The sequence below is a fragment of the Oncorhynchus masou genome, chromosome 24, assembly GCF_036934945.1.
Source record: "Oncorhynchus masou masou isolate Uvic2021 chromosome 24, UVic_Omas_1.1, whole genome shotgun sequence".
In the NCBI taxonomy this organism is placed as follows: domain Eukaryota; kingdom Metazoa; phylum Chordata; class Actinopteri; order Salmoniformes; family Salmonidae; genus Oncorhynchus; species Oncorhynchus masou.
Window position 1 is genome coordinate 89,874,517 of NC_088235.1, and position 14,766 is coordinate 89,889,282.

Below are 14,766 nucleotides of genomic sequence, written 5' to 3' on the forward strand. Positions count from 1 at the left end.
CCCCTCTCTCTCTCCCTGCCCCCCCTCTCTCTCCCTGCCCCCCACCTCTATCTCTCTCTCTCCCACCTCTCTCTCTCTCTCCCTGCCCCCACCCCCCTCTCTCTCTCTGCCCCCCCTCTCTCTCCCCCTGCCCCCCACCTCTCTCTCTCCCTGCCCCCACCCCCTCTCTCTCTCTATCTTCTCTCTCCCCTGCCCCCACCCCTCTCTCTCTATCTTCTCTCTCCCCTGCCCCACCCCCTCTCTCTCTCTCTATCTTCTCTCTCCCCCTGCCCCCCACCCCTCTCTCTCTCTCCATCTTCTCTCTCTCCCTGCCCCCCACCCTCTCTCTTCTCTCTCCCACTGCCCCCCAAACCTCTCTCTCTCTCTCCAACTGCCCCCCAACCCCTCTCTCTCTCCCTGCCCCCTCTCTCTCTCTCCCTGCCCCCCCTCTCTCTCTCTCCCTGCCCCCACCTCTATCTCTCTCCCTGCCCCCCACCTCTCTCTCTCTCCCCTGCCCCCCACCTCTATCTCTCTCCCTGCCCCCCACCTCTCTCTCCCTGCCCCCACCTCTCTCTCTCTCCCCTGCCCCCACCCCTCTATCTCTCTCTTCTCTCTCTCCCCCTGCCCCCCCACCCACTCTCTCTCTATCTTCTCTCTCCGCCTGCCCCCCCTCTCTCTCTCCCTGCCCCCCTCTCTCTCTCTCTTCTCTCTCTCCCCCTGCCCCCCACCCACTCTCTCTCTCTCTCTCTCCAACTGCCCCCCAACCCTCTCTCTCTCTCCCTGCCCCCCCCCTCTCCCTGCCCCCCCCTCTCTCTCTCCCTGCCCCCACTCTCTCTCTCTCCCTGCCCCCCCCCACTCTCTCTCTTCTCTCTCTCCCTGCCCCCCCCCCTCTCTCTCCCTGCCCCCCACCCCTCTCTCTCTCTCTCCCTGCCCCCACCTCTCTCTCTCCCTGCCCCCCCCTCTCTCTCTCTCTCTCTCTCTCCCCCTGCCCCCCACCCACTCTCTCTCTCTTCTCTCACCCCCTGCCCCTCCCCCCTCTCTCTCTCTTCTCTCTCTCCCCCTGCCCCCCACCCTCTCTCTCTATCTTCTCTCTCCGCCTGCCCCCCCCCCCTCTCTCTCCCTGCCCCCACCTCTCTCTCTCTCCCCTGCCCCCCCCCCTCTCTCTCTTCTCTCACCCCCTGCCCCCCCCCTCTCTCTATCTCTCTCTTCTCTCTCTCCCCCTGCCCCCCACCCACTCTCTCTCTATCTTCTCTCTCCGCCTGCCCCCCCCTCCCTCTCCCCCCCCACCTCTCTCTCTCTCTTCTCTCTCTCCCCCTGCCCCCACCCACTCTCTCTCTCTCTCTCTCCAACTGCCCCCCCAACCCTCTCTCTCTCTCCCTGCCCCCCACCTCTCTCTCTCCCTGCCCCCCCCCTCTCTCTCTCCCTGCCCCCACCTCTCTCTCTCCCTGCCCCCCCCTCTCTCTTCTCTCTCCCTGCCCCCCACCCTCTCTCTTCTCTCTCCCACTGCCCCCCAAACTCTCTCTCTCTCCAACTGCCCCCCAACCCCCTCTCTCTCTCCCTGCCCCCCCCTCTCTCTCTCCCTGCCCCCCACCTCTCTCTCTCTCTCCAACTGCCCCCCAACCCTCTCTCTCTCCCCCTGCCCCCCCCTCTCTCTCTCTCTCCCTGCCCCCCCCTCTCTCTCCCTGCCCCCCCCCCTCTCTCTCCCTGCCCCCCACCTCTATCTCTCTCCCTGCCCCCCACCTCTCTCTCTCCTGCCCCCACCCTCTCTCTCTCTCTGCCCCCTCTCTCTCTCCCCCTGCCCCCACCTCTCTCTCTCTCTCCCTGCCCCCACCCCTCTCTCTCTCTCTCTATCTCTCTCCCCCTGCCCCCCACCCCTCTCTCTCTCTATCTTCTCTCTCCCCCTGCCCCCACCCCTCTCACTCTCCCTCTCTATCTCTCTCTCCCCTGCCCCACCCCCTCTCTCTCTCTCTCTTCTCTCTCCCCCCCCCCACCCCCTCTCTCTATCTTCTCTCTCCCCCTGCCCCCCACCCCTCTCTCTCTCTCCATCTTCTCTCTCTCCCTGCCCCCCACCTCTCTCTCTTCTCTCTCCCACTGCCCCCCAAACCCTCTCTCTCCAACTGCCCCCCAACCCCCCCTCTCTCTCTCCCTGCCCCCACCTCTCTCTCTCTCCCTGCCCCCCACCTCTCTCTCTCTCTCCAACTGCCCCCCAACCCTCTCTCTCTCCCCCTGCCCCCCCCTCTCTCTCTCTCCCTGCCCCCCCCACTCTCTCCCTGCCCCCCTCTCTCTCCCTGCCCCCCCCACCTCTATCTCTCTCTCCCTCCCACCTCTCTCTCTCTCCCTGCCCCCACCCCTCTCTCTCTCTCTGCCCCCCCCTCTCTCTCTCCCCCTGCCCCCACCTCTCTCTCTCTCTCCCTGCCCCCCACCTCTCTCTCTCTCCCTGCCCCCACCCCTCTCTCTCTCTATCTCTCTCTCCCCCTGCCCCCACCCACTCTCTCTCTATCTTCTCTCCCCTGCCCCACCCCCCCCTCTCTCTCTCTCTATCTCTCTCCCCCTGCCCCCCACCCCTCTCTCTCTCTCCATCTCTCTCCTCCCTGCCCCCCACCTCTCTCTTCTCTCTCCCACTGCCCCCCAAACCTCTCTCTCTCTCTCTCCAACCCCCCAACCCCTCTCTCTCTCCCTCCCCCCCCCCCTCTCTCTCTCCCTGCCCCCCCCTCTCTCTCTCCCTGCCCCCCACCTCATCTCTCTCCCTGCCCCCACCCCCTCTCTCTCTCTCTCTCCCTGCCCCCCACCTCTATCTCTCTCCCTGCCCCCCACCCCCTCTCTCTCTCTCTCCCTGCCCCCCACCTCTCTCTCTCTCTCCCCTGCCCCCCACTCTCTCTCTCTCCCCTACCCCCTGCCCCCCCCCCTCTTCTCTCTCTCTCTCCCTGCCCCCCACCTCTCTCTCTCTCTCTCTCCCTCTCCCTGTCCCCACCTCTCTCTCTCTCCCCCTGCCCCCCACCCTCTCTCTCTCTCCCTGCCCCCACCTCTCTCTCTCTCTCTCTCTCTCCTGTCCCCCCTACTCTCTCTCTCTCCCTGCCCCCCACCTCTCTCTCTCTCCCTGCCCCCCCCTCTCTCTCTCTCTCTCTCTCTCTCCCTGTCCCCACCTCTCTCTCTCTCTCCCTGCCCCCACCTCTCTCTCTCTCTCCCCCTGCCCCCCACCCCTCTCTCTCTCTCTCTCCCTCCCCCCCCCTGCCCCCTCTCTCTCTTCTCTCTCTCTCTCCCTGCCCCCCACCTCTCTCTCTCTCTCTCCCCCTGCCCCCCACCCTCTCTCTCTCTCCCTGCCCCCCACCCTCTCTCTCTCTCTCTCTCTCTCTCTCCCTGTCCCCACCTCTCTCTCTCTCCCCCCCCACCCTCTCTCTCTCTCCCTGCCCCCCACCTCTCTCTTCTCTCTCTCTCTCTCTCTCCCTGTCCCCACCTCTCTCTCTCTCTCCCTGCCCCCACCCTCTCTCTCTCTATCTTCTCTCTCCCCCTGCCCCCCCCCCTCTCTCTCTCTATCTCTCTCTCCCTGCCCCACCCCCCTCTCTCTCTCTCTCTCTCTATCTCTCTCCCTGCCCCCACCCCCCTCTCTCTCTATATTCTCTCTCCCCTGCCCCCACCCCTCTCACTCTCCCTCTCTATCTTCTCTCTCCCCTGCCCCACCCCCCTCCTCTCTCTATCTCTCTCTCCCCCTGCCCCCACCCCTCTCTCTATCTTCTCTCTCCCCCTGCCCCCACCCCCCTCTCTCTCTCTCCATCTTCTCTCTCTCCCTGCCCCCCACCTCTCTCTTCTCTCTCCCCCTGCCCCCCAAACCTCTCTCTCTCTCCAACTGCCCCCCAACCCCCTCTCTCTCCCTGCCCCCACCTCTCTCTCCCTGCCCCCCACCCTCTCTCTCTCTCCAACTGCCCCCCAACCCTCTCTCTCTCCCCTGCCCCCCCTCTCTCTCTCTCCCTGCCCCCCCCCTCTCTCTCTCCCTGTCCCCACCCTCTCTCTCTCTCCCTGCCCCCCACTCTCTCCCTGCCCCCCACCTCTCTCTCTCTCTCTCTCTCCCTGTCCCCACCTCTCTCTCTCTCTCCCTGCCCCCACCCCTCTCTCTCTCTATCTTCTCTCTCCCCCTGCCCCCCCCCCTCTCTCTCTATCTTCTCTCTCCCCTGCCCCCACCCTCTCTCTCTCTCTCTCTCTTCTCTCTCCCCTGCCCCCACCCCCTCTCTCTCTATATTCTCTCTCCCCTGCCCCCACCCCCTCACTCTCCCTCTCTATCTTCTCTCCCCTGCCCCACCCCTCTCTCTCTCTCTATCTTCTCTCTCCCCCTGCCCCCACCCCCCTCTCTATCTTCTCTCTCCCCCTGCCCCCCACCCCCTCTCTCTCTCTCCATCTTCTCTCTCTCCCTGCCCCCCCACCTCTCTCTCTTCTCTCTCCCACTGCCCCCCAAACCTCTCTCTCTCTCTCCAACTGCCCCCCAACCCCCTCTCTCTCTCCCTGCCCCCACCTCTCTCTCTCTCCCTGCCCCCCACCTCTCTCTCTCTCCAACTGCCCCCCAACCCCCTCTCTCTCCCCCTGCCCCCCCTCTCTCTCTCTCTCCCTGCCCCCCCCCCTCTCTCTCTCCCTGCCCCCCACCTCTATCTCTCTCTCTCCCTCCCCCTCTCTCTCTCTCTCCCTGCCCCCACCCCTCTCTCTCTCTGCCCCCTCTCTCTCTCCCCCTGCCCCCCACCCCCTCTCTCTCTCTCCCTGCCCCCCCCCTCTCTCTCTCTATCTTCTCTCTCCCCCTGCCCCCACCCCTCTCTCTCTCTATCTTCTCTCTCCCCTGCCCCCCCTCTCTCTCTCTCTCTCTATCTTCTCTCTCCCCCTGCCCCCCACCCCTCTCTCTCTCTCCATCTTCTCTCTCTCCCTGCCCCCCACCCTCTCTCTTCTCTCTCCCACTGCCCCCCAAACCTCTCTCTCTCTCTCTCCAACTGCCCCCCAACCCCTCTCTCTCTCCCTGCCCCCCCTCTCTCTCTCTCCCTGCCCCCCCCTCTCTCTCTCCCTGCCCCCACCTCTATCTCTCTCCCTGCCCCCACCTCTCTCTCTCTCTCTCCCTGCCCCCCACCTCTACTCTCTCTCCCTGCCCCCACCTCTCTCTCTCCCCCTGCCCCCCACCCCTCTCTCTCTCTCTCCCTGCCCCCACCCTCTCTCTCTCTCCCCCTGCCCCCCACCCCCCTCTCTCTCTCTCTCTCTCCCCCTACCCCCCCCCCCTCTCTCTTCTCTCTCTCTCTCCCTGCCCCCACCTCTATCTCTCTCTCCCCCTGCCCCCCACCCTCTCTCTCTCTCCCTGCCCCCCACCTCTCTCTCTTCTCTCTCTCTCTCTCTCCCTGTCCCCACCTCTCTCTCTCTCTCCCTGACCCCCCACCAGTGTAGCTCATATTCCTGTTGTTATGGAACAAAACCTGAATTAGTGAAAGGGAAAGAAAAAAAGAGCAAGCCAGAGAGAGAGAAAGTAGGGCATTCTCAGCATTAGAGACAGCAACAGTCAACATTACGTTTTACGCAACTTAATGAAACATGTCTGTATAGAGAGAAGAAGAGCCAGAGAGAGAAAAACATCCTCCCACTCTCTCTGTGGTGAGGAAGGTGTAAAGAGCGTTTCAGGCATCAATTGAGTGCACTCTAAAAGGGTTTTATAAGTCCTCAGTGTGTGCGTGTGTCCTTTCTCTCCTTTAGTACATTGCTGCTCTGTCCCTGCCTATAATCTCCTCTTTTTATATCCTGCTTTCAACTACAACTATTTCTCTTTTACTATATTCCCTTACTTTCCTTCCTTCCTTCCTGCTTTTCTCCTCCTCTCCTCTCCTCTCCAGGTGTGTGGGTCTGGGTCTCCTTGTCCCAGTGAGACTGCAGTTCCTAGTCCAGCCCAAACCAGTCCACCTGCCAACAGCTAGATAGATGCTGGCTGGGTGCTGGGTAGGTATCTATCCAACCTAACTCTCCTCCCTCCTTCCTTTGCTTTCTGTAAGCCTGCCTTCTCCGCCACACCTTACCTTTACTGATCTTCTGTTCACCCTCTCTATTCTCTGTCTCTGTCTTTCTCTCCAGCCCTCCCTGTTCCTTGTCCTCTCACTTATCCTGTCTGCTGCATCCTCTGATGTTAGCATGGTGTGTCTGACTGCCTGTGGTTGGGTTGTGTGATTCTGCAACTGTGCGTGTGTGTGCTTGTGCGTCTGTGTGTGTGTGTGTGTGTGCTTGTTGTGTCTGTGTTCTCTCTCCCAATAGCCACCAGAGGTGTGTGAGTATTTACATTTACATTTAAGTCATTTAGCAGACGCTCTTATCCAGAGCGACTATCTCAATAAATGACGTGTGTGTGTGTTTAAAACTCACCATGCATGGGCACGCTGTCATGATGTCATTTTGTTTGTCTCAGATGCATTTTCTACATCTTGATGTTCAATGTACACTGAGCGTAAAAAATATTAAGGAGACATGCTCTTTCCATGACATACTGACCAGGTGAATCCAGGTTTAAGCTATGATCCCTTAGTGATGTCACTTGTTAAATCCACTTCAATCAGTGTAGATGAAAGGGAGGAGACATGTTAAAGAAGGATTTTTAAGCCTTGAGACAATTGAGGCATGGATTGTGTGTGTGCCATTCAGAAGGTGCAAGACAAAATATTCAAGTGTCTTTGAATGGGTTATGGTAGTAGGTGCTGTTTGTGTCAAGAACTACAATGCTGCTGGGTTTTTCAAACTCAAACAGTTTCCTGCGTGTATCAAGAATGGTCCACCACCCAGCATCCCTGTGGAACTCTTTCGACGCCTGGTGGAGTCCATGCACCAATAAATTGAGGCTGTTATGAGGGCAAAGGGGGGGTGGAACTCAGTATTAGGAAGGTGTCCTTAATGGTTTGTACACTCAGTGTATATACTGTCCTGTACATGATGTTATGTTATGTGATGTCAAATGTAATATGATGTCAAATGTATATGTCCTGGACTGCAGTTCAGGGTTGGAGATGGTCAATGTTGTACTGTAGAGACTTTCCTCCTATGCCAGTGGCTTCCCTTTATCTCACACACACACACACACACACACACACACACACACACACACACACACACACACACACACACACACACACACACACACACACACACACACACACACACACACACACACTTACTTCTTATAGTGTGGGTGTAATGATAGGTGGTGTCAGTGGTTTTATCAGTAATACTGGGCTGTCACCACTAACAACTGGGTGATATGAATTAGCATTAGTTTATATCTAGGAAGAACCCTAAACCCAATCACTAAGGAGCCAGGGTTGGGGAGTAGAAGGAGAGAGACCAGAGGTATGTTTGTGGTCTTGTCACTCGGCCACATACTGACATACACACAAATGTACATGTATTTGACTCACACACTCAAAGGTTCCATCTGCATACAATATAATTCTCAAATATGGTCATTCCACTTAGGAGTCAGATATGGAAGTGCTGGACCAATCAGCCAATCACGTGTCAGAGTGAACCTATGGAACTCCCTGCTGACAGGCTGATTGCAGTGTAACAATGTGTATGGTAATAACACAGGCCTGTTCTGACTGTTGTAGTCTGTGGACATCTCCATCAAACCTGCTGTGATATGTTTCCACACATACTCACACGCTGCTGTAGGAGGAAGGCACACAGTCGTGTGTCAGACACACACATGCACGTGCAAACACACACTCCGACAGTGATAGATCCATTGTTCAAAGCTAGGATCTGACAGGCTGAAGTGGGTGGGAGAGAGAGAACACACACAAACCCTACACACTTGTGAAGATCTGAGGGGATTTTATTGGTCTAAGCAATATGGTGAAACTTCCACCAAGCCTATTAGAAGGCAAGTTGAAGCTACTACACCTGTCAAATCCTCTCCACAAGTGTGTAGGGTTTAGGGGTCCATTTGGGATTGGGCTACACACTCTCTTTGCAACAATACCCTCAGCCTCTGCACTATGGCTGGTCTCTCTGTCTGCAGCAGGGTGCTACTGCCATCTGGTGTTGACATCAGGAACTGCATGTGGTGCAGCTGGAGAAAGGGTCTGTGAGTCTAGGGAGGAGCTGACCTGTGTTCAGTCCCAGTGGGTCATGCTAATACTAACATGCTAACTGTGTCTCCTCTCTGTCTGCCTAGGGGAAGGATCTCTGTCTGCAGGGGAAGGATCCTCTCTATGCCCAGATCAACAAAGGGAGGAAATCAAGAGACTGAAAACTGGACTGACCTACCAATGCTGACCAACCAACCCCATGTGTGTGTGCAACGCACATTCTCTTTATCAGCCTTCACCTCGGCCTTCTTTTTACCTAGTCATTTCACCTTCCCCTCATCCTTGTCTTTGCTCTTCACCTTCTTCTCCTCCTTGACAATGACTCTGGATGCGATGCCACCCGGCCCCTGAAGGGAGGAGAGGAGGGAGGTTCAAGCTACACACACCCTCCAGAGTGAGTTGGAGGGTGTGTGTGATGCGGAGCTGAGGGAAGGAAGGCAGTTTGTAGGGGTGTGAGGAGGATGCAGGACTTTAGGTTTCTCAGGGAGAGCAGATTTGGTCCCGGGCTGCTTCAGCAGTAACACTTGGTCATCCTGAAACTTTGCCCTCAAGGACTTGAAGTCCAGAGAGTCTTCTTCCTCTCAGACAGAGAAAAGAGGGGACGGGGGAGAGATGGGTTGAAAACAGGTACCTCATACCTGAAAAAGACTAAAGGATATTAATTGAATTTCAAATCAAAGGTTATCATTGAGCCCACTCTACAGATGTAGGATCACACTGTTGCAGGAGAACTTTCCTGCAAGTGCAGGGCATTTTAAACTTGTAGTGTATTTGAGGTTTAAAAAGGCTTCTGAAGTTTGTGATTTCCACTTTGAATTTTGACTTGATTTTTCACTCACGAAAAATGTATCAACACCTACAAAAATGTAATTAATTATAATCCACATAATAATTCACATGTCCTGTTGCTGCAGCAAACTGACTCAAATTAAGATCTTACATCTGTATCTGTCTCTCTTTTCACAGTCTAATTCAACATGAAATAAAACAAACTAAGTGACTGTATCATTATTTTCAAGGTGGGTTGCACAACCCCCAAAGCATCTTCCAGACACTCTGGCACCAAAACTGCCAATAGAAACCCATAGAAGCTTAATTCCTTTAGGCGAGAGCCTGGGGGCAATAGAACTATAGGTTATGGGCCGTGTGTGTGTGTTACTCATCTCTAGCAGCAACCTGGCATCCCCTCTTACAAAAGATGGAACACTCCATCTACCCCTTCTACTCGCCTTTCATTCTCTCTCTCTTTCTCTCCGTCAAACATTGCTAGAGGCTATGCTGCCAGAGGGTGACTGGGCCAAGCGTTGTCTCCTTACCCAACACAAACACAGCGGTATCAGACATGGACAAAATTAGTGTCTGTAGCAAGTGTATCCTGGTATGGACTGGTATGCTGAGATCCTTATTTCTGATTGGCCGGTTTATTGGGATCTTGGCATCTGATTGGCTGTTTGGGTGTTTCGCCTTTTTGTGAGTGTCTGCTGGATCACTATGCAGGAACAGACTCTCTGGGAGCTGCTCACACACACACTGTTTTTCCAAATGTCTCTTCTCAGAGGGAATGGGAAGGCTTCACAGTGAATGGACACTGAGGCATGGATGTTGCCAACCTAACAGGCATTGCCTGGCATGAACGAACATTGCCAAATCGGATAGTGCCGGACTTCGGATGTATGTTGCCAAACTAACTGATTCTGTGAATGAATTGCTCATTCTCTATAATAGCTTTTGTACAATATGGATTAAAACAGACAAACAGAAATGTTTATTTTCTAAGTCAATCAAGCCGCTGGAGTCCGCTCTGGAGTTATACAGTCACAAGACTTTAGGAGCTGATTGTCGATTTGCCAAACTCATTTTGTAAATGATAATAACAATGATCATTCTGTCCACAGACTTCTGTGCCATAAAATAGGCAGGCTTCAGTTATGCAACCAGAAGGTATCAAGCAATACCATCATGTCTGTCTGTCTAGGTTTCTGTAGCTCTCTCAACCTCTGTTCTGTCTATGATCCTATAAGTGTCATTCCTTAACACAGCCCTTGTCTATACTGCAGCCCTTTATTATCAAAATCCATGTTTATCAATATCTGTTTTTATCAACATCCATGTTTATCAATATCTGTTTTTATCAACATCCATGTTTAGCAATATCTGTTTTTATCAACATCCATGTTTATCAATATCTGTTTTATCAACATCAATGCTTATCAATATCTGTTTTATCAACATCCATGTTTATCAATATCTGTTTTATCAACATCCATGTTTATCAATATCTGTTTTATCAACATCCATGTTTATCAATATCTGTTTTTTATTATATCAACATCCATGTTTATCAACATCCATGTTTATCAACATCCATGTTTATCAACATCTGTTATCAACATCCATGTTTATCAACATCTGTTTTATCAACATCCATGTTTATCAATATCTGTTTTATCAACATCCATGTTTATCAATATCTGTTTTATCAACATCCATGTTTATCAATATCTGTTTTATCAACATCCATGTTTATCAATATCTGTTTTATCAACATCCATGTTTATCAATATCTGTTTTATCAACATCCATGTTTATCAACATCCATGTTTATCAAAATATTTTTTTATCAACATCCATGTTTATCAATATTTGTTTTTATCAAAATCCATGTTTATCAACATCTTATCAGAATCCATGTTTATCAACATCTGTTTTACCAGAATCCATGTTTATCAAAATCCATATTTGTCAACATCCATGTTTATCTATATCTGTTTTTATCAACATCCATGTTTATCAATATTCATGTTTATCAATATTCATGTTTATCAATACCCATGTTTATCCATATCTGTTTGATCAGAATCCATGTTTATCAGAATCCATGTTTATCAAAATCCATGTTTATCAATATCTGTTTTAGCAGAATCCATGTTTATCAATATCTGTTTGATCAGAATCCATGTTTATCAATATCTGTTTTAGCAGAATCCATGTTTATCAATATCTGTTTTAGCAGAATCCATGTTTATCAATATCTGTTTTAGCAGAATCCATGTTTATCAACATCCATGTTTATCAACATCCATGTGCCAATAACACGTTCCCACTGATGTACCCTGTAACCTCTTACAGTCATACTATCACCACCTCCATGCTTCATATCATCCCTCAGTCTGAGTGATAGGACCCTTACCCATCATCACAACCACACCAGACACTCATAGCTGGCTGTCATCGACCCCTAACCTGTCTGTCTGTGCTACTGCTCGTACTACATCAACTCTGATGCCAATGACTCCCTATTTTATGGCCAAAGTCTATGCGTAATTAGACTCATCTGGACTGACAACTTGAATAACTTTTTGGACAATAGAAAAAGATGAAGAAGAAGAAAATTAGGAAGTGGAGTAAAAGGGAAACATGCTGTTTGATTACATAATATTTCTAGACATATTTTATGCTTACCGCAGATAACGTTTTCTTAATGTAAATTGACACATTATTTTTATCTTGATGAATACGATAGCATTCTACTGTGGATTTTTAGAATACTTATTTATTTTCTGTTGATTTACGTCTCCACCATGTATTACTGTTACTATTAAACACATCCCAATGCCAGCTGGGTCTGGGTGATCTGTGTGTGTGTGTGTGTGTGTGTGTGTGTGTGTGTGCCCCTTCTCTCACCTGCCTGACACACATCTATCAAGAAAGGATGGCTTTAATTATGATTTAGTAGACCAATTGTATGAATAATATCCTACAGTATGACATACATGTGTTTCTCTAAGTAGCCATATCATTATGGAAATATAACATGTATTATCATGGTTTTACATGTCCATTTAAATCTTTATGTTTCCTTCTCTTAATTGGCTGCGTCTTTGGAATTCACTTTAAATACCCCTGTTCTCTACTTTGGAATGCTGACAGACTCCCCAAGTGGTGTCCCTTTTCTCTGTGTCTGTTTGTCTACAACAGCTATTCCCAAACTAGGGTAGGCGTACTCCCAGGGGTACGCGCAACACAAAATAAAATGTCATTCACTTTTCTTTTTTTTTCTTTTTACATTTTATTCACATTTTCAAACAGTACATTTATATTTTCCAATGGGAATATACATTTGGGTAAGGTTTTTTACTCGCCTGAGTAGCCTCGTTAACTACCAAACATAAAATGATACCATCTTGTGTAGAGTGAAATAACAACACAATGTCAAATACAGGTAGCCAAGTCAAATAATTAACATCTAAACACATTAACCGTTACTCTCTCGCAGGAAACCTTCACTCTTGCACAGACATTTAGAAACGAAACATGACAATTTGAAAAATTAGCCACATGAGTTTTAAGAGCAAGAATTAAGGCAATTTTCAAGTAGTAAGACATGTAATAAAAGCAACAGATACCATTAATAAGAAGGGGCTAGAAGCGTCTTATATGGTGAGCTACCGATTGGCTAGGACCGGCAAGCTCCATACTGTTGTGGAGGACTTAATGACTTAGTGACATGGCAGGAGATGTTTTGAAACAATTACTGCTTCGCATACAAGCCAGTGAATTATATGCGTTACAACTGGATGAGTCAAGAGATGTGGCGGGCCTGGTACAGCTCCTGGTATATGTCCGTTACGTTTATGGGGGTCAATTAAGGAAGACATCCTCTTCTGCAAACCACTGGAAACCAGGACAACAGGAGAGGATATTTTTAAAGTACTGGACAGCTTTGTGACATCAAATGGACTTTGGTGGTCAAGATGTGTTGGTATCTGTACTGATGGTGCAAAAGCCATGACAGGTAGACATAGTGGAGTGGTAACGCGCGTGCAAGCAGTTGCTCTTGCTGCCAAGGAAAAGCCTGACAGCTTGAAAGACTTTTTGGACACTACAGTGAATATGGTTAACTTTGTTAAAGCAAGGCCCCTGAACTCTCGTGTATTTTCTGCACTATGCAATGATATGGGCAGCGACCATGTAACGCTTTTACAACATACAGAAGTGCGCTGGTTATCAAGGGGCAAAGTATTGACACGTTTTTTTTAAATTGAGAGACAAACTTAAAGTTTTCTTTACTGACCATAATTTTCACTTGTCTGACTGCTTGCATGATGACTAGTTTCTCACAAGACTCGCATATCTGGGTGATGTTTATTCTCACCTGAATGATCTGAATCTAGGATTACAGGGACTCTCCGCAACTATATTCAATGTGCGGAAAAAACTGAGGCTTTGATTTAAGAAGTTGGAGTTCTTTTCTGTCTGCATTAACAAGAACAACACACAGGTCTTTCCATCATTGTATTATTTTTTGTGTGAAAATGAACTCAAGCTTACGGACAACGTCAAATTTTCTGTGAAAATGTAATTCAATCAGAAGCCACTGCCAGATTTCTGGATAGGGTTGCACTCAGTTTTTTCCCTTGGCAAATTGCGCTGTTAAGACACTGATGCCCTTTGCAACCACGTACCTATGTGAGAGTGGATTCTCGGCCCACACTAGCATGAAAACTAAATACAGGCACAGACTGTGTGGAAAATGATTGAAAACTTTTTCAAGATCAGTGTTCCATCTGCGGGACCATTGAGCTAACATAGGCTAATGTGATTAGCATGGAGTTGTAAGAAACAAAAAAATGTATGCAAAAATGGAAAAAGAATGGGCGGCTAAATGACACTCAAATCTAACTGCCTGTAGTTCAGGACCTGAAGCAGGGATATGCGTATTCTTGGTACCATTTGAAAGGAAAGACTTTGAAGTTTGTGGAAATGTGAAATGAATGTGAGAGAATATAACACATTAGATCTGGTAAAAGATCATTCAAAGAAAAAAACGTTTTTTTTGTACCATCATCTTTGAAATGCAACAGAAAGGCCATAATGTATATTTCCAGCCCAGGAGCGATTTAGATTTTGGCCACTAGATGGCATCAGTGCATCTTCAAAGTTTAATACTGATGCAATGAACCATTACATTTATGTTCAAAATGTTGTATAAAGACTGCCCAAATGTGCCTAATTGGTTTATTAATAACTTGTCAAGTTCATAACTTTGCACTCTCCTCAAACAATAGCATGGTATTCTTTCACTGTAATGACTGCACTGTCCAGTTTACAGTAGCTAACTAAAATGTAAGCATTCTGCCTATATCAGATATGTCTATGTCCTGGGAAATTGTATTGTTACTTACAACCTCGTGATAATCGCATTAGCCTACTCATTGCCCACTGATCCTGTAGAGGTTTAAATACATGTATCATATAGTGTGTGTGTGTGGCAGGCTTACAATGATGGCAAAAAAAAAAAAAACATCTGAGTGCGCTGACCCTGGTGCTCGAGGGGGTAAGCATCTGGAGGTTGAATGTTTGAAGGGGTACGGGACTATACAAAGTTTGGGAACCACTGGTCTAGAATATTTAATATAGCTTTAGGCAACATGGTTCTAGGGCCAAATATTCTCTATCACTGCCATATTAATAGGCACACACAATAGGATGTAGACTATCACATCTGTAATTAGGCAACATGGTTCTGTTTGCCCAACATGTGTCATATGAGCAAAGTGTATAGCCTACCTTGGTAAAGGAGGGTTTAATGAACATTTCATTGTGGTTTGTCAACAATCGCGCTTCTATGGCACCAGCTGCGAGTAATGACACGCACGCACACCTGTCAGACGGCATTCCTTTTTGATGAAAGCTGTCA

At 49.8% G+C, this 14,766-nt stretch overlaps 1 protein-coding gene and 1 pseudogene across 1 annotated transcript in view; both read left to right on the top strand.

Moving 5' to 3' along the window:
• Positions 1-10,197, top strand: part of LOC135512971 (disabled homolog 1-like) — a 168,955-nt gene extending 158,758 nt beyond the window's left edge. The window contains exon 14 of the mRNA XM_064935532.1: positions 8,153-10,197. Within this exon, the coding sequence (XP_064791604.1) occupies positions 8,153-8,227 (75 nt within the window). The 3' untranslated portion in view covers positions 8,228-10,197. The remainder of the gene's footprint in view (positions 1-8,152) is intronic.
• On the top strand, positions 10,175-11,684 carry LOC135512972 (dynein heavy chain-like; annotated as a pseudogene).
• Positions 11,685-14,766: the final 3,082 nt, after the last annotated feature.